The 19,893-nt window shown below is 40.4% G+C and overlaps 1 protein-coding gene across 20 annotated transcripts in view; it reads left to right on the top strand.

The window, feature by feature from the left end:
- The window catches only part of DNAAF9 (dynein axonemal assembly factor 9), a 167,185-nt gene that overhangs the window by 76,714 nt on the left and 70,578 nt on the right, over positions 1-19,893 (top strand). For 13 of the 20 annotated variants that reach the window (XM_086333296.1, XM_086333309.1, XM_086333305.1 and 10 more), the window contains 8 exons: positions 2,458-2,593; positions 7,685-7,766; positions 8,721-8,757; positions 9,795-9,882; positions 12,647-12,723; positions 15,129-15,173; positions 15,543-15,588; positions 18,850-18,961. In XM_086333296.1, the coding sequence (XP_086189422.1) occupies positions 2,458-2,593; positions 7,685-7,766; positions 8,721-8,757; positions 9,795-9,882; positions 12,647-12,723; positions 15,129-15,173; positions 15,543-15,588; positions 18,850-18,961 (623 nt within the window). The remainder of the gene's footprint in view (positions 1-2,457; positions 2,594-7,684; positions 7,767-8,720; positions 8,758-9,794; positions 9,883-12,646; positions 12,724-15,128; positions 15,174-15,542; positions 15,589-18,849; positions 18,962-19,893) is intronic. The other 7 variants (XM_086333297.1, XM_086333299.1, XM_086333295.1 and 4 more) reach the window with 2 other exon arrangements.

The raw sequence follows: 19,893 nt of genomic DNA, 5'->3' as shown, positions 1-19,893 counted from the left end.
GGTTTGACATTCCCTTCTCCAGTGGACCACGTTTTGTCAGAAGTCTCCACCATGACCTGTCCGTCTTGGGTGGCCATACACAGCATGGCTCATAGTTTCATTGAGTTAGACAAGGCTGTGGTCCATGTGATTAGATTGTATAGTTTTCTGTGATGGTGGTTTATAGTCTGTCTGGCCTCTGATGGAGAAGGATAAGAGGCTTATAAATGAGAGTAGATCTTTCCTTTCTTTTCTTCCCTAATTCCAGTCCAATCTGATAAGGAGACAGACTACCTGACTAGGATTCAGAGTCATCTTTTTCTGCTCAGTGTGTCACTTAGCTTAAATTAAGCATCAGAATAGAATCAGAGTCATGTTTACTTTCAAAAACCACAGTTTGATGCTTAAGAACAGTGAAAAGAAATGCAAAGGATTTTCCGCATGACATACTCTTAAGTGAAACGTGTCATTTTGGGGGCTCCAGAGAGCTGTAGTACCGTAGTCCTTTATGTCTCAGCACAGAAGAGAATTCAGCAAGAGGCAAAGTAATAGGTAAGAAGTGATTTATTAGAATAGGATGCTTTTGAGGCTTACAAGGGGGCAGTTGACAGACACTACATCTCCAAGAACCTTCTGGGCTACAATTTTATAATCATAGAAACTGGGGAGGGGGAAATCTTTGTCTTTCTGGAGTAGAAGTCATGCTTCCATCATCAGCTACTCCTCTAGATTGAGCAGGAGAGTTTTCTTGTCCCTACATGGTCAAACTAGGTCCACAAATTATTGTTTTTTGTTGGGTGCAGAGAGCATGTCCTAGCTTACTGAGCTCACTGGGCAAGATGTGGGTCTCATGTCACCATTGTTTTAATGTTTTGGGGCGTGTTTTCTGCTCCTGTTGCATGGTTTTGTGGTAACCACAAAAGTAGCAAACCTACTTTCTTGAATAATCATAAACTTACAGGGGTCTACCATGTTCTTTCTACTTACAGTCTCCTAGTGGGATTAACTATTTAATCACCTTCTTTGTCCCTTTACTTTGCCCCTTTCATAAGGACACTTTCAGGAAAGGATATGTGATAAAGAAAGCTGGCTTAGTCTGTTTTAGCTGCTGTGACAAAAATATCATAGACTGGGTAGCTTATAAACAACATTTATTTCTCCATTACAGTTCTGGAGACTGGGAAGTCCAAGATCATGGCACTGGTAGATTTGGTGTCTGGTGAGGGCCTACTTATTCATAGATGGCTGTCATTTCACTATAACTTCATGTGGCAGGAGGGGCAAGGGACTCTCTCTGGAACCGCTTTTTATAAGTCTGTTTTATAATCCTGTTCATGAAGGCTCAATGAAGGCCCAAATCTCTCTCTCCTAATACCATCACTTCGGTGGTTTGGATTTTAGCAAGTTGAATTTTGGACAGACACAACATTCAATCTGTAGCAGAAAATATCTTTTTAAAATACCCTATAGTCATTGACTATTTGTTGAGAAGGCATGATATACTAAATAACAGATACATGATTAAAAAATAAACCAGACACAGTCTCTTCCCTCATAGAGTGTATAGCATGGTGGAGAAATAAGGCATTAATCAAGCATCCTCACAAAAAAAATATGTAATTGCAAAACACTGATTCCTTGAAGGAGAAAAGAACATGGTTACTGTGAAGACCATACCCCAGAGCTGACCTCTGGGGGTAGATGTGAATGATAAGTAAGAATATTAAGGGAGAAAAGCAGTGGTCCTGAGATGAAAATATCAGAAACATAAAAGAAATGTGTGTGAAGGAAAATAAATTTGAGTTTGCCTGAAAGGGGGAGTTGGGAGAGAGTGGCCTTTCATGGAGCTAAGGAAATTGTCTAGGCCAGACCATGTAAGTCCCTGTTGGCCATGTGAAAATTTCAGCCCTTCTAAAAGTAAAGGTTTTGTGTGTTTAAAAGATTGTCTTCTCTGCCATGTGGAGAATGGATTGTAGAGGGCAGAGTAGAAAGCACAGAAACTACAAGGAAGCATTGCAGCCAAGAGGAAAGAGGGTAAAGGGGGGATGGTTGCAGGAATGGGCAGGTATGAGAAAGTTTGCAGCTGGGCTTTCCTCATTCCCTCCTAAAAGCTATACAGGAATGGTTAACAGCTCTGTTGTCTGTCTTCAGTGTATCACAACTGCTGTCATTCTTGAAAATGTATATTTCTATCAAAATGCTGCTGTATAAAATTGAGATTTTGCTCTGTCTCTGCATCATGAATAGCAAACTTAAAGAACTTTCTCCTTAAGCAGCAAGAGAAGTTGAAAATATAAATGTGACTTCGGTTTAGTTATGTCTTCTCTTCTCAACTAACAGGGAGCGTTAGGTGGACTGTACTGATCACCTTGCTCAAACTGCAGGATGCCACTCAGAGAAGCCCAAGAATGTCCTCATTTAGAAGTTTCCTTGGCCAGGAATCTCTTCACTAATCATGTTTTTGATTTGCCATTCTAGCCCTAATAGGCAGCCATTCGTTCTCTTTGGTAATCACTCCACACGAGAAAACCTCAATGCTGGCAACTTTAACTTCCCTTCTGAAGGGCACCTAGTACGCAGCACTGGTCCCAGTGGGAGCTTTGCCAGACACATGGTGAGTGACTTGACTTCCTGGTGCTTAATTGGTTTTATTATCAATTGGGGAGGAGGGGAGCTGGATAAATGGAACTTGTCGAATTGGTGAATTGATTTAACCTTAAACTTGAAGTTGTTTTGGTGTAAAAAGTGATTAAAAACTGTTTTTATATAAAAGTACTAGGTATGATTTGAAAGCATATTTAATTTTAAAATATTTGAAAGGAAAAGGATAAAAAAATACAAGCCAAACTTTAAGATAGCCAATTAGTATCAATAGTAGAATAAGAATTTTAAATTAACTTGAAAATAGTCATTCCAAGCCTAAGTTTATGTCTTGACTGTTACATTTCAAGTGCTGAGAGAGAACTATCACCTAGAAATCTATATCCAGTGAAAATCCCGTTTAGTAATGAGGTAATCAAGACATGCCCAGATGAAAGAAAACTTAAGAGAATTTGTTACCAGCAGACCTACCTTAAAAGAATGATTAAAGGGGGACTTCCCTGGTGGCCCAGTGGCTAAGACTCCACGCTCCCAATGCAGAGTGCTCGGGTTCAATTCCTGGTCGGGGAATTAGATCCCACGTGCTGCAACTCTGAGTTTGGATTCTGCAACTGAGAGTTCACAGGCCACATGTTGCAACTAAGATCCAGAGCAGCCAAATAAATACATAAAAATAAGTATTAATAAAAAAGAATGACTAAAGGAAGTTTGGGTGAAATGAAGAAATGATTTAAAAAGGAAGGACTCTTAGAACAATAAGGAGGATGAAAGAATACAATGATGAAACCAGTACATTTTTTTGTATAGTTTAAAACAGTGAATTTTTATCTCAAAAAGTTACAGAAAAAGAAACCAGCCCCAGTCACACTCACGTTATGGATGATACAGCCAGTTTCTGTTTTTAGGTCTTTATGACTCCAAAGCCAAAGGGCTTTGACTCATTAATTCAGTAATCCTTTTTGACTATGTTCCAGTCACTATGCTAGGTTGAGGAAAATATTTATGGTCTTTGCCTTGGAGGATCTCACAGACTACTAGAAGAGTCAGTGAGGATTGTGCTCTAAAATGTTTGGAGTGATAATTTAGCCATCCATTATACACCTTAGAATGGCTGAAACACTGACACCACCAAGTGCTGGAGAGAATGGAGCTTCCGAAACTCTCATTCATTACTGGTGAGAATGCAAAATAGTGCAGCCACTTTGGAAGACAGTTTGACAGTTTCTTACAAAACTAAACATTGTTTTAGCATCAGTTATGCTCCTTAGTATTTACCAAGAGAGTTGAAAATTTATGTCCACACAAAAAGCAGCTACACAAGGAATTTATTTATAACATCACTTTTTATAATTGCCAAAACTTGGAAGCAACCAAGTTGTCCTTTAGTAGGTGAATGGATAAATAAAACTGTGGTAAATCTATATAGTAGACTGTGTTCCAGTGATTAAAAAGGGCTATCAAGCCACAAAAAGACATGCTGTTGCTGCTGCTGCTGCTTAGTCGCTTCACTTGTGTCCTGCTCTGTATGACCCCAAGGACTGCAGCCTGCCAGGCTCCTTTGTCCATGGGATTCTCTAGACAACAGTACTAGAGGGTATTGCCATGCCCTCCTCCAGGGTATCTTCCCGACCCAGGGATTGAACCCAGATTAGGGAAGCCCCACAAAAAGACATGCAGGGACCTAAAATGCATACTGCTAAGCTGAAGAGCCAGGGACTTGCCTGGTGGTCTAGTGGTTAAGAATCTGCCTTGCAATTCAGGGAACGCCAGTTTGATCCGTGGTCTGGGAACTAAGATCCCACGTACTGTGCCACAACTACTGAGCCTGCACATTCTGGAGCTTGTGTACCATTGCTAGAAAGCCTGAATGATGCAACTAAGACCTGATACAGCCAAATAAACAAATAAATATATATATTTTAAAATGTTAAGCTAATCTGCAAAGGCTACATAGTGTATGATTTCTACTGTGTGACATTCTGGAAAAGGTAGAACAATGGAGACAGTACAGTAAAGGAAATTCCCTGGTGGTCCATTGGTTAGGACGTTCACTCTCACTGCCAAGGGCCCGGGTTCAGTACCTGGACAGGAAACTAAGATCCCACAGGCCATGTGGTACAGCCAAAAAAAAAAATACCAGTGGAGATAGTAAAAGATCAGTCATTGCCTGGGGTTTGGGAGGAAAGGAGAATGGATGGATCACAGGGGATTTTTAGGAAAGTGAAATTATTCTGTATGATACTAAAATGATGAGCACGTCATTATACATTTGTCAAAATCCATAGAAAGTACAGTACAAAGAATGAACCCTAATATAAACGGTAGACTCTAGTTAATAATAATTTATCAGGACTTCCCTGGTGGTCCAGTGGCTGAGACACACCATGCTACCAATCCAGGGGGCCCAGTTCCCTAGTCAGGGAACTGGACTCCACATGCCACAACTAAAGATCCCATGTGCGACAACTAAGATCCAGAACAGCCAGATGATAAATAAAAATAAATATTTAAAAATAATAATTTATCAACATTAGTTCATCAGTTAAAACAAATATAATATTATAAGACAAATAATAGGGGAAATTGTGGAGACAGGGGGAAGGAGAGGAGGTAATATGGGAATTCTTTATACTCCTGGATCAGTCTTTCTTTAAACCTGAAACTGCTCTAAAAATAGTCTATTAAAACAAACATTTAGCAGATTATTTACACAACTTTTAATAATAATCAGAGTGCTTTATTATACAAATATGAAAACATAATGAAGTTAAGGAACTCACTTGAGAGCTGGTCCTGGGGCAGTGGGGGCCCTAGTTATGAACTTTCATCTTCATTCAGCTCTGTTCCAAGGTGATATACTTAACTTTTCCATTTCTGTGCTATTTGTGAATAATTTACAAATTAAATAGGTGATATTAAATCTGCACATTCAGATTATCTGAGCAGTTTTACATTATACATGCAGATCCTATTGTACCAATTTCCTTTTTAGTGTAAACATCAATAAAAATTTTTTGAAGTATAGTCAATTTACAATAGTGTTAGTTTCAGGTGATTCAGTTATACATACACACACACACATATATATATTCTTCAGATTCTCTTCCCTTATAGGTTATTATATTTTGTAATATTGGCTATGCTATACAGTAGGTCCTTGTTATCTATTCTATATATAGTAATGGGTATATGTTCATCCCAACCTCCTAATTTGTTCCTCCTCCCATCCCCGTTTCCCCTTTGGTGACCATGCATTTGTTTTCTGTGCCTGTTGGTCTCTTACCGTTTGCAAAGTAAGTTTATTTGTATTTTTTTCTTTTTTTGGTTCCACATATAAGCGATAATATATGATATTTATCTTTCTCTGGCTTACTTCACTTACTGTTATAATCTCTAGGTCCATCCATGTTGCTGCAAATGGCATTATTTCATCCTTTTTTGGCTGAGTAATAGCCCATTATGTATATATGTACCACGTCTTTATCTAATCATCTGTTGATAGACATTTATGTTGTTTCAATGTCTTAGCTATTGTAAAGAATCCTGCAGTGAACACTGGGGTGCATGTATCTTTTCCAGTTAGGATTTTCTCTGGATATGTGCCCAGGAGTACAGGATCATGTGGTAGCTCTATTTGTAGTTTTTTGAGGAGCCTCCATACTATTCTCCATAGTGGCTGCACCAGTTTATATTCCAACCAGTGATGTAGCAGGGTTCCATTTTCTCCATAGCCTCTCCAGCATTTATTATTTTTAGACTTTTGATGATAGCCATTCTGATCAATGTGAGGCGATACCTCATTGTAGTTTTGATTTGCATTTCTCTAATTAAACATGTTTAGCATCTTTTCACGTGCCTTTGACCATCTGTATGTCTTCTTTGAAGAAATTTTTTCATTATTTAAAATCTTCTGCCCATTTTTTCATTGAGTTGTTTGTTTTTTTTGATATTGATCTGTATGAGCTGTTTGTATATTTTGGAGATTAATCCCTTGTCAGTTGCATTTAAATAAATTTTAGGTTAATATATGCTTACATAAATTTCTGACATCATCTAAGGAAGCATATTTGAAATACATGGCACCTTGAAAAAAAGCCTTTAGTTAGGGAAAATTTGGAAATCCAAGGAACATGTTGGAAATAAGCCTATTAACCAACAATTAGAATTATGTACATGATTTTTCATTTAGATTCATGACTATGTTGATCATATTCACTATGGTATGATTTAGATTAGTCAGAATTAAATCTTCATTTCAAGTCTATAACTTGGGTTACAGAAAAATGCCATTATTTTCTCTTGTGACTTAAACAATGGAGTGAAATAGAAGGAATGGATATTTGTGTTATATTTAGCTATTTTTAATATACTGTACTAATTTCCTTTCCTTTAGTTCTTGTGGTAGCATTTTTGCATTTTGAACCTACTATCCTAGGAACCCTGATGAGATGTTGGATTTTCAAAGGAGAAAAGGACATCCATTTCCATCTGTATAAATGAACAACTAAGCAGGGAAGAAAAATAAGAATTAAAAAATCTAGAGAACTTATTTTCTCTCCTGGAAGGCCTGTGTACAAAGATGAAATACAGATGAAGAGAGGGGCCTGGGTATCACCTCCTTTCCTGAGTTTGTAGCTGCCCCTCCACATCTACATATCATGTCAACCAAGGTCCTCACTGTGAAAGATCTGGACTAAATATTAATGACAGTCAAAACCTAAGCACATTTTGTCTTCTTTTCCTTCTAAATTGTTAATTCTTTAGCATCCTGGGCTGACCCAACAGCAACCTCACAAAATAGCCGAAGTTAACACACAAAAGATATCTTTGGGAAAACAACAGTTAAAGGTGACCTTTTCCCCTATGCCTTTTCAGTTCAGTTCAGTCACTCAGTCATGTCCAACTCTTTGCGACCCCATGGACTGCAGCACACCAGGCTTCCCTGTCAATCACCAACTCCCGGAGCCTACTCAAACTCAGGTCCATTGCGTCGGATGCCTTTAAAAATTAATAAATCAGCTATTGGTAAAATAAAATGCATTTCCATTAATTACACACTTTGTAAAGTCCCTCCTCCTTTTTTACTTTTTTTCCTGACATCCAGGTAGTACAATGTGTTTCACCAAAGGGACCCTTGGCTTGTTCAAGAACATACTTTTTTGGAGCTACTCATGTTCCTTACTTGGGTAAGTCCATGTAAGTTGTCTCATCAGCTTGCCTATTCTCCCATGAACTAGAGATGGACTCAGGATTTACTCCTTTCCTCAGAAGCACATTTTATAGCCTCTAATTCCCTCTCTGGTTCCAAGTGGAGAGTTGTGCCTAACACATTTCACACAGAGTGTATTTCAGGAGGAATAATTATCAGCTCAGTATATATTAGTTCTAATCATATGTAAGACCATGTAATTGGTATCAGAGGGAAGGCAAAGATGAGTCAGCTGCAGTTGCAGATAGTGGGAGGAGATATGGGCTGCAGTGGGAGCTTGGATGACTCAGCCAAGTGCCTATTAGTCTTATGAGAAAAGTGAGGAAGAGCCACAGTAGAAGGGTACCTATAAGCTGGGAACATTGACAGGAGCAAGTGTCAATGCTCTTGAAAGGCCAGGCTGACTGAAGCTGTCCTCCTTGCTGGGCTAACCAGAAGCTACAGACTTCCAAAGAGACATAGAGAAGAATAAATGAGGATCCCAGCACTGTTCCACAGAGGAGAGTACATCAGAAACCAGGTTTTCTCCTGAGAGTTATTATGTAAGCTGAGAAATTCTGAACATAACATGACTTGAGTTGAATTGAGATGAAAAAAAGAGGTAGAACTGAGCCTGTTTACTTATACCTTCTTTTTAAAAAAATTAAATATAGAGGCAGAAACTTTCTGAAGCTGAAGATTCCACATGTCCTCTTTGGTATTTAGTGGTGATGCTGAGTGTGTTGTCAAGATCATTGTCCAGGATAAAGGTCTAAGAGGATATTCACAGAAGCTAGGTTTCACTATTACTTGTACGTGTACACTATTTAACTCAAAAGAAACAAAAATACAGTCCTTAACATCTCCTTCAAAATAGGAAATTCTAGTCTCCTTGTAAAGTGTTTGCATTTCCTGTAATCTCACATTAGTAATAAATGGTCCTCTTTCACAGGAGATGACAACAAACTGCCCAAGAAAACTGAACAAATGTAAGTCTTCATTTCTATTACACTTTTTATTTCTCAGAGTTAAGTTACTCAGAAGTTGAGACCATCACATCTACCTCCTTTTGAGATTGACATTGGGTAGGGCATTTGGTTTAAGACTGAGCAGAGCTGTGTGGTCTCCCAAGATGTCTCAACCCTGTCTCTCATCTTGGAGTCTAGGCTAGAGACTCTGCCAGGTTTGCCATCTGTTCCTTCTCCAGAACTCAGAGACTTCCTACCTGCACATCCATGCATTTAAATACCATAACTCTTCTTTTTTTCTTTTTTTAAAATGAAGAACCAGGCTTCCTTATTTCTTTTTTTTTTTTGGCTGCACTGGGTCTCTGTCCCTACAAAGAATGAGCTTTCTCTAGTTGTGGAGAGCGGGAAAGTTACTCCTGCATTGTGTGGTCTTCTCATTGTTGTAGCTTCTCTTGTTGCAGAGCTTGGGCTGTAGGGCGCATGGGCTTCATTAGTTGCAGCTCATGGGCTCACACGAATCCTATTGGATTAGGGCCCCACCCTTAGGACTGCCTTTAACTTTACCTTTTAAAGGCCCAACTGTACCTCCAAACATTGAGGGTTAAGGCTTCCATGTGGATTTTCAGTTCAGTTCAGTCGCTCAGTCGTGTCCAACTCTTTGCGACCCCATGAATTGCAGCACGCCAGGCTCCTCTGTCCATGGGATTTTCCAGGCAAGAGTATTGGAGTGGGGTGCCATTGCCTTCTCCCGGACATAGGTATACCTATGGCTAATTCATGTTGATGTATGGCAGAAACCAACACAGTGTTGTAAACCAATTATCCTTCAATTAAAAATAATTTTTTTAAAAAAGCTGATTCTTATCATGGTTTAACAAGAGCAAAGTAAAAGTTGGAATGGGGCACACAGCTTTTAAAAGGTCTAGAAATCAACAAATTCTGTTTTTATACTTTTCTCTGTTTCAAAATCAGTTTCTTGGAGAATGTCATTTTTGTGCATGCAGCTTTTGATGAAACCTTGTGATGCTATAGGTAACCCTTATTTTCTGTTTTTAAAGTAGGCTCTTGTCACAGGTATATGCTACTGTTATTGAGGCTGTTTTGGCTGCCATTGCATGTTATGCTAAAACTTCCAGTCTCATAAAGGTAATTTCAATACCACATTTCTCTTTCCTTGGTTATTTTAATGTGAAACTTCTTATCCATTTGTTTTACCTTTGGACACCTTTTTATACTTAATTTTGTGTGTGAGCTTGGGCACCAGATAAAGAGATGCCTTAAGAGTACTAAGCTTGTGATGCCTGGGACCTGCTGTTGTCTTATGGATGACAGCTGATTAGCAGTTCTTTGTAGATATCTGATTGTGTTAAAAAAAAAATCAAACTATCGTATATTGTTTTATTTAGTAGTTTAAAATGATTTCAAAAGTTAAAAAAATTAAAGAAATAGAGCTTATTCTGCTATGACTTTTAATAAAGTTAGATCAGTTTGTTTTGAGCTACATAAATTGATTTCCTATAATTCTTTGTTCTAAAAAATTAACTAAAGACTAGAAAAGCTAACTTGCCTCTCCTTGATAGGCATGTATGTTCTCTTTTTCTGACCATTTTCTTTTTTGCTCTTTGTGGTTAACCTGCCGTGCTGAGTTGGATTCTGTATCTAACCCAGTAACAGATGAGACGAGTTGGCTTGATTCCTCCTATTGCCAATAGGACCTCTCCTGAAGCAAATCATTTGACATTGGAAAGGTTGTGTTGTAGATATCAAAGAGACTGTAGCCTAGTCACCAGTTCCTTGCCATCTTCCCTCCTCACTGAACTTGAATCCCCCCAGTACTTGGGATTTCTCAGCCCTTGGACTGAAAGCTTATGCAAAACAACAGGTTATTCTTTGATATCAATTCTGCACCTTTGTTTTTTAACTGATTTTTTAACTTTATTTATTTGCATGTTGATAGCATCTGGGCAAGAAATACTGAGGGCAGTGGTCCCTCCCCAAGAGCTAGGGAGAGGGTAGGAGAAAGCATTTTTCCAGGCCTCATAATGGCACCATCCCAGCCGATTACAGTTCACCAGATCAGGTTCCAGTGCCAACCTGCCTGAATGAAGTGTTTCCATGTGAATAGTAAGGACCTTACAGAAGTAGAAGAGATTAGAAGAGATGTCTAATCTCTCCTAATCTCTTAGATCTCTTCTAAGAGATTAGAAGATGTGTCAAGAATACACAGAAGAACTATAAAAAAAAAGATCTTAATGACCTGGACAACTATGGTGGTAATGGTCACTTACCTATCACCAGACATCCTGGAGTGTGAAGTCAAAGGGACATTGGAAGCTTTACTACAAACAAAGCTAGTGTAGGTGGTGGAATTCCAGCGGAGGTATTTCAAATCCTAAAAGATGATGCTGTGAAAGTGCCGCACTCAATATGCCAGCAAGTTTGGAAAACTCAGCAGTGGCCACAGGACTGGAAAAGGTCAGTTTTCATTCCAGTCCCAAAGAAGGGCAATGCCAAAGAATGTTCAAACTACCATACTGTTGAGTTCATTTCGCATGCTAGTAAGATTATGCTCAAAAATCCTTCAAGCCAGTCTTCAGCAGTATATGAACCAAGAACTTCCAGATGTACAAGCTGGGTTTCAAAGAGGCAGAGGAACCAGAAATCAAACTGCCAACATTCATTGGATCATAGAGAAAGCAAGTGAATTCCAGTAAAATGTCTACTTCTGCTTCATTGACCATGCTAAAGCCTTTGACTGTGTGGATCAGAGCAGACTGGAAATTCTTAAAGAAATAGAAATACCAGACCACCTTACCTGTCTCCTGAGAAACCTGTATGCATGTCAAAAAGCAACAGTTAGAACCAGGCATGAACAACTGACTGCCTCAAAATTGGGAAAGGATTATGACAAGGCTGTATAGTGTCCTCCTGCTTATTTTACTTCCAAGCAGAGTACATCATGCAAAATGCTGGGGCTGGATAAATCACAAGCTGGAATCAAGATTGCTGGGAGAAAGATCCAACAGCCTCAGATGTGCAGATGATGCCACTCTAATTGCAGAAAGTAAAGAGGAACTAAAGAGCCTCTTGATGAGGGTTAAATAAGAGAGTGAAGCTGGCTTAAAGCTCAAGATCAAAAAAACTGAGATAACAGCATCCAGTCTCATCACTTTATGCTAAATAGAAGGGGAAAAAGTGGAAGCAGTGACAGATTTTATTTTCTTGGGCTCCAGAATCACTGCAGATGGTGACTGCAGCCATGAAATTAGAAGACGCTTGCTGTTTGGAAGGAAGACTATGGCAGACCTAGAGAGTGTATTAAAAAGCAAAGATATCACTTTGCTGACTAAGGTCCATCTAGTCAAAGCTGTGGTTTTTCCAGTAGTCCTGTACCGATGTGAGAGTTGGACCATAAAGAAGGCTGAGCACCACAGTATTGATGTTTTCAAATTGTGGTGCTGGAGAAGACTGTTTAGAGTCCCTTGGAGAGCAAGGAGATCAAATGAGTCAATCCTAAAGGAAATGAATGCTGAATATTCATTGGAAGAACTGATGCTGAATCTCCAGTACTTTGGCTCTTGATGCAAAGAGCCCATTCATTGGAAAAGACCTTGATGCTGGGAAAGATTGAAGGCACAAGAGAAGGGAATGGCAGAGGATGAGATGATTAGATAACATCACCGACTCAATGGACATGAATTTGAGCAATCTTCAGGAAATAGTGAAGGACAGGGGAGCCTGGCATGCTGCAATCCTGGGGCCACAAAGAGTCAGACACTACTTAGCAACTGAACAACATGTGAACCCAGCCTGAACCAACCAAATGTAAAAAGGGCCCTTTCCTCACAGCTAAATGTACTCTTTCCTGCTGTGAAAGCTAATTGTCTCTGTTTTATTATTGGTTTTACAGGCCAAGGAGGTAGCTGAGCAGACCCTGGGATCTGGGTTAAATTCCGTTGAGTTGATGCAGTTTAAGGCAACTTTACGGTAAGCAGTGGCCTATATTATCAATAAAAACTTTTATTTAATGTTTGTATTTTTAAAACTTTCTCCCGTGTATTTGATATTCTGTCTCTCCTTTGAGGAATGTTCTGGTAAATCATTAGTATATGAAGGAGAGTCTTTCATGATCAGGGCTTTATTTGAGAAGCCAAGGATGGAGGAACTGTTTCAGAATCAGACACGCTGATTAGGCTGGAATGGGAGACATATCAGTGCTAGAACAGACAGATGTGGATTCCAAGGTTTAAAAGATGAAACTGGGGACATGAATGGTGAGGTTTGTTAGTGGTGATGATGAGGGGCCTTGGGCACATGAAAATGGTCACTGCTTAGAAGAGAGTTGTCCTAGGCCTTATCTGCCTCTCAGATGGTAGAAACCCCTGAGCCTGGCCATGTCTCAGCGTCTAGATGATCTAGGAATTTGGCTTCCTGGCAGTCTTGCCATCACTCACCTGGCATGTCACAGTGGATCTCTGTGTAGTCTTTGTCCATAGCTAAACCTTCAGGAACCTAGTCCACTCAACCTTCTGTCCCATATTAGGACCATTTGGTGTACTTTTTTGCAAAGGAGACCAAAGACACCAATATTAGAAAGTTTCTTTAAGAATATTTCTGGGTTGTGGAGGGGAAAGGTGGCTTCATGGTGGCTCAGAGGTAAATTAATCTGCCTGCTAGCACAGGAGACATAGGTATGATTCTTGGTCTGGGATGATCCCACATACCTTAGAGCAGTTAAGCCTGTGTGCCACAACTACTGAGCCTTTGCTTCTAGAGCCCAAGAGCCACAATTACTGAAGCCCAGGTGCCCTAGAGCCTGTTCGCCACAAGAGAAGCCCCTGCAATGAGAAGCCTGCACACCACAGCTAGAAAAAAATCCCATGAAGCAATGAAGATCCAGAACAGCCAAAAATAAAATAGCTAATAGATAAAAATAAAATACTTCTGGAGGGACTTAATTCAAGGGGCCCAGGTTCTATGCCTGGTCAAGGAACTAGATTCCACATGCTGCAACAAAGATGGAAGATTCCATGTGCTGCAACTAAGTACAGCCAAGCAAATAAATGTTTTTAATAAATAAATAAATAACATTTCTGGGATGTGCACTGTGATAGCTTGGCTCCATGCCCCACATTTTCTTATGTCTACAGCCCTAGGTAGTGAGAAGGAACATTTAGAAAACTAAGTTAATAAACTAACAAGAATTCTTTGGCTACAGCTCCAGGAGTGAGTGGTAATGAGCCAGAACTCTTTGATACAAAGCTTTAGGCTTGCTTAAGATTTCTTGTCCTTTTTTCTGGGTCTTGTGGCTCATATCTCTGGCCATAAGAGAAGGCTAGAGGAAGTTTGGTTTCTTAAGGCTGTGTGCTGACCCGTACTATCTGTTCCTGACAGACTTGAGTTTAAGGAAGCTTCTTTGCCTTCCAACTGGGTGACTTGGGCAAGATAGGGAGCTCTCTGTGCATCTGTTTGATCATACTCCTGCCCTGTAGAGTGATTGGAAAAGTGAATGATAGCTGCTGTCTCAGTGAGTTCTCTTCTGTTACCATTGGCATGGCTGACAGAGTCATCCATTCCTCCTGTCCTTGGCACCTTGCCTAGAACACTCTGCCTTTCTGGGGCAAGCCACCTCTCAATCCCGTGGCCTCCTACATGGGGCTGGGGTGGGGAGGCAGTGTCCCACCCTGGCTAGAGAAAAGAACAAGAGGAGAACACCCAGGCGATAGGAAGAATCTTCGCGAGCCAGTTCTCCACTGTAGAACTCCACTTTTCTCTCCACATGGTTGCTTCTCTTAAACTGCATCAGATTAGCAAATTCTCCCAAGAGGAACAAAGGCAGTTAGCATATGACTGACCAGCATTTGTTACAGCGAAAAGATAAACAATTCAATTTAGAAACTTTCTTTTACAAAAGGAGTTGATGCCAAAAGGTTTATCTGGTTATTACTCAGTTCTGAAGTCCTGTCTTGATTATACAGCAGCAGTTGATTGTGGGTAGCAGTCTGGCTCTAGTCAGGGATGGCAGCTTGACTGCACAGGTGTTGAAGAGAGGAAGAGGATCAGGAGAATATGTCAGGGCCTTGGGCCAGAGGCCTGGGGCACGTAGAGGTTCTCTCAGTCTGTCGTGGGCAGTAGTCACGTAGTTCTCTCCTGCTCTGTTCAAGAGTCAAGATAGTCCTGAGAATCTGCACAGAGGCAGGGCCATGACTGGAGTCAAACACTAGCCCCGCATTTGCTGATGGCATGAAACCCTAGGGCATGTAGCGACATGCCATATCTCACTGGGGCTCTGAGGGCCCAGCACAGGTGCATTGCAGTGGCAGGTGTTTAAAGAGCTTGCCATACAGTGGTCGCAAAAGCAGACTGACTTTTGTTTTGTTTTGGGTCTACAGCTCCAAGATGGCTTTTCATATACATGCTGTGAATAATCAGGGAAGGTAAGTATGTGTTTATGGTGTGTCCTCATTTGGGGCAAGTTTTAAGAGCAAACTAAGAGAGGCTACCGTGTAACTGCTATCGTGGATGATCTTTTCACCCTTCCACACCTGGCAGTGGCATCACTCCAGGGCTGGGCTCAAAGCTGGGTGTGCTCAGCTGAGACCGCTCTATCCTGACTGCTTCCCATGGAAAGACTAGAGTAGGGTCGGGGGTGGATCTGATTCCGTCTGAGTGGAATTTTGCATACATGCAACCCAGTGTTTTGAAAAAGCTCCAAAGAGATCTAAGTGTGTGAATTGCTTGCAAGTTGAAAAATAGAGAACATTGTAAATCTAATACATGTCTTTCCCATCAATTTCCTTTTCTAGAATCGTGCCTCTGGACAGTGAAGATAGCTTATACTTTGTGAAGACGGTAAGCAGAGCTGTTAAAGGTCAAGTGGCAAGGAATGGCCTATAAAGGACATCTACAAGGGGTGAGGTAGGAGTAGGTGAGGGTCTTAGGTAGCCCACTAGAGAAAGCTAGTTGTCTTCACTACTCTTCCAGCTGCAGCAGTGGTGAATCTGTGCTTTCTGAGGGTGCCAGGCAGCTAGCTGTACCAGGCTCACCACATCCACATGTCTGTGTCTAGGCACCCCTCGGTGTAATCTTAGCTGGAGGGGAGGGGGAGGGGGCACCGGGGGATGGTAAATATATCTTCCTGAGGTTCAGAAGGCTTCTTTCAAGTGGCTGAGATTTCTCTGACCTCACGTGGAAATGGGAGCTGAGGACAAGCCTACCTCAACACAGACCAGGTTTTCACTGGCTTCTCTATGTTCCAAGCCCTGTGTTGATGCCCTTATTTAAGAGGAGCTTGTGGAAATAAAAACAACCTAACATTAAAAAAAAAACATACAGGTGAAATGGGGTAGTCAGAGCAGAGCTTTCTGACCTCTCTACTAATGGGCCAGGGGAATGGGTTTAGAGATACAGAAATATTGGTCCCTGGGGTGGTCTTCAGCAGCCAGAGTTTCTAGACTAGCTGCTCCCAGTCACATCCGAATCCTCTGTGCATCCTGCCCCAGTGCATCCTGATACAAAGAAAATTGGCAAGCAGTGCATAAGAGGATGGTGGATATCCAGCCAAGATTCTGGTTGTAGTGTATGTGGGTACAAGATACATCCTATGTCCATTCTGTGACTCCTGCCTGAACTTAATTTCAGTGAGATTTTGATCATGGGGAACTGGGTGCACAGGGGTGGATGACTTGGAGAAAATGCACGCTCATTGCCATCATCAGTGGACAAGCAGTAGTGTTATCTACAGAGAGTAGGACAACATGAGTAATTTTTTAAGGTTATGAGTATCTGTTTTTATAATGTACCTGCTCCCTGTCTGTGTCAGCATTTTGTGTTGTTCTTTTAGAACTAATTGAGCCTTTTTTGTAACATTATTAAGACTGGAAAATGAATACTTTCTGATGCTTAGGTAGATACTACTTTGTCTCCTTGCTAGACTTTAGATTCCCTTACTTCTCTTCTTAGACTCTTATGCAATGCTCTGGAAGGTGTTTTGCACTGGAGTTGGTGATTAGGAGTTCAGTACTGTGTTAAGTACCCATTCAGCAGCAGCTAATGAAATAGGAAAGAAAAAATAGGATGTTGGTGCTTTCTGTCCAAATCCTGTCCTCCCTTCCAGGCAGAGATGAAGTTCTGCCTCTTCGTTTAAGCCTGCCCTACTGACTTCTCCCTACAAGTACTGTGTTCTTAGAGTACTCGAAGGTTATACTACATAAATTAGGGAGTAATTCTATAGTGTGTCACATGTTGACTTATGTGTAGGAATGCTCTTATCTCTCCAACTTTACTTTATAGGTTTCCTGAGGATAGGAACCATGTTTCATATTTTTTCTGTCCCCTTGCCACATATGGGAAGTACGTAGCAAGTGCCTAAAAAATACTACATATATTCTTTTTAATGTCCTCTCTCCCCTTCCTGAACACCAGAGGCCAAATAAGAAAGTGGGGATTAGGAGCTACAGGATTTGTCTTTCTAATTGACTTGGGAACTGAATTGATCATTGTCATATAAGAGGAACCATGTAGCCCAGGATGGTTCTGTGTCTTCAGATACTCAAAATTCTTTGAAACAAATTTAAATAAACCTTGGCTCAGACGGTAAAACATCTGCCTGCAATGCGAGAGACCCAGGTTCAATCCCTGAGTTGGGAAGATCCTCTGGAGAAGAAAATGGCAACCCACTCCAGTACTCTTGCCTGGAAAATTCCATGGACAGAGGAGCCTGGTAGGCTGTAGTCCATGGGGTCACAAAGAGTCAGACATGACTGAGCAACTTCACCTCACTTCTAGTTGTTCAGCCTAATAAGAAAGTTAACAAAAATATAAAGCCTATCGTTTTATGCATTTCTTTATCATGACAACATGGATGAAAGGACTTTATGGTTTTTTTTTTTTTCCTTTCAACTCTTCTGCCACCTTTTTTTTTTTAGAATCTCTCAGTCTCTTCTGTAGGCCAAGGTCTTTTGTCTCTGTCCTAAGGGTAGAGCAGGGTCCCACACAAGGACATCAAGATATGAAAATGAACTCTAGTTTCAGGAGCTCTGTACCTGGTCATTCAGCAGTGTCAGGCCAGGAGGGGCAGGAACCTGGGAGGGCTTATCATGCAACTTACTTCGTATCCCTCACCAGCTTTTCACAGTCATCTCAGACTCCAACTCTGGTTTATACCATTTTCTGCATTTCCTCTGCTAGGTTGTCCTCAGAATTATTTTATTTTCACTAGTTTTTAACTAAATTAGAACCTTCTTACCAGCCATTCAGGAGCTTTCTCTGAGTTGCTCCAGTTTTTTTTTTCTCCTGACCTATGTAAGACTCTTATTTTTATTTGTCTTGGCCATAAAAGCTTGAACAGTTTTCTTTTAATTTTTTGGTCCTGAAAGGAGTGTTTGTATGTTTTGACATATAGCCAAAAATATCTGTGAAAACCTGTATCTTACTTTCCAGATTTGTTCAGAACTTGAGCCCAAACCAAAGAAGGAATGTATGACCATGTGGACATAGTAGAATGTAGCAGTGGTCACAGTTAAGAAAGGCTGTTACATTGCTTTTCAGGCAGGAGAAGCAATTTGAGGGAATTTATAGAAACATATGGAGAAGGCAATGGCACCCCACTCCAGTACTCTTGCTTGGAAAATCCCATGGTCGGAGGAGCCTGGTAGGCTGCAATCCATGGGGTCCCTAAGAGTCGGACACGACTGAGCGACTTCACTTTCACTTTTCACTTTCATGCATTGGAGAAGGAAATGGCAGCCCACTCCAGTGTTCTTGCCTGGAGAATCCCAGGGATGGGGGAGCCTGATGGGCTGCGGTCTATGGGGTCGCACAGAGTCGGACACGACTGAAGTGACTTAGCATAGCATAGCATAGAAACATAAAGATATTCTTCTTCTAGCCCAAGTGTGCCTCTGACCTAGGAGCAATTGTAAGGAAGCCTAGGTGATCCTGAAGTCATCTCCCAGTTTGAGTTGCATTTCAAGATAACTTGAGTTTTCCTTAGAAATTCTCAAGTATTTTTTTGCCATGTGGCTTAGTATTTTGTGGTCTATTTCTTGTGGATCTTTCCCTGAATGTTTAGGACTGACAACTGGTCTAACTCTGGTTTCTCATTTGATACAGGCTTGTATGGCCATCTATGACATTCCTGACTTGCTGGGAGGAAGGGGGTGCTTAGGATCTGTGGTGTTCTCAGAATCATTTTTGACATCTCAGATTTTGGTTAAAGAAAAAGGTAGGTGTATGTCATCTTTGGAAAGCAAAACTTGAACTTCCTTTTATATATGTGTGTATATATATGTATGTGTGTGTATGTGTATATATATATGTATATGTAATATTTGGCAAACCATAGTCTAAATCAAAAGACCAGGAATAAACTGGTGAAAATATTAGAATACTTGCAATAAACAAAGGGTGTATTTCCTAATTTATGAAGAGCTTTTATAAATTGATACGAAAGAAACAAGCTACCCAATGGTAAATGGGCAAAAAATATGAGCAGGCAGTTCACCAGAGTGTTTGAAAATAATATATATATTTTTAATGTTTATACACACACACATGTACATAAGTGATCCCTGAACACAGGTTTAAACTACACAGATTTTTTTCAATAAGTATATACTACAGAAGTACATATTCCATGGTTGGTTGAATTCATGGATGTGGAACTGTGGATATGGAGTGCTGACTGTAAAGTTACTCATGGATTTTCAAGTGTGTAGAAGGTCAGCACCACTAGCCCCCACATTGTTCAAGGGTCCACTGTGTGTGTATGAATATGAATATGTACAGCCTTACTAGTAGTCAGGAAAAACAATTTGAAGCAATAGTTAGATCAGTTTTTTTATCCATTATGGTAGCAAAAAATTCTATAGAATGATAATATCCAGAGCTTGATGACCTTGATAATTTTTGTTTGGTTTTTTAATGCAAACACCTGTACTACCTTGGCAAAAATTAAAAGCATGGATTGAAAAGGACTCTGTATTTAAATATGTATTTCTATTTGTCTTAAAAAGAATAATCACATGAGGAAGCCTTTCTCCATCCCCTCATTAGGTTCTTGTCCCCATATGAGGAATTCATTTTCTGAAGGCATCAGACTTTGTATCCTAGTAAGAGGAGCTCTCACTCTTGAGGATGGGAAGCAGTCAGGGGCCT

This window comes from Bos grunniens, chromosome 13 (genome assembly GCF_055505025.1).
Source record: "Bos grunniens cultivar Pamir isolate PY7600 chromosome 13, Bosgru_T2T1.0, whole genome shotgun sequence".
Taxonomy (NCBI): domain Eukaryota; kingdom Metazoa; phylum Chordata; class Mammalia; order Artiodactyla; family Bovidae; genus Bos; species Bos grunniens.
Note: the sequence above shows the minus strand (reverse complement) of the source record. Positions and strands in the feature narration are given on the sequence as shown.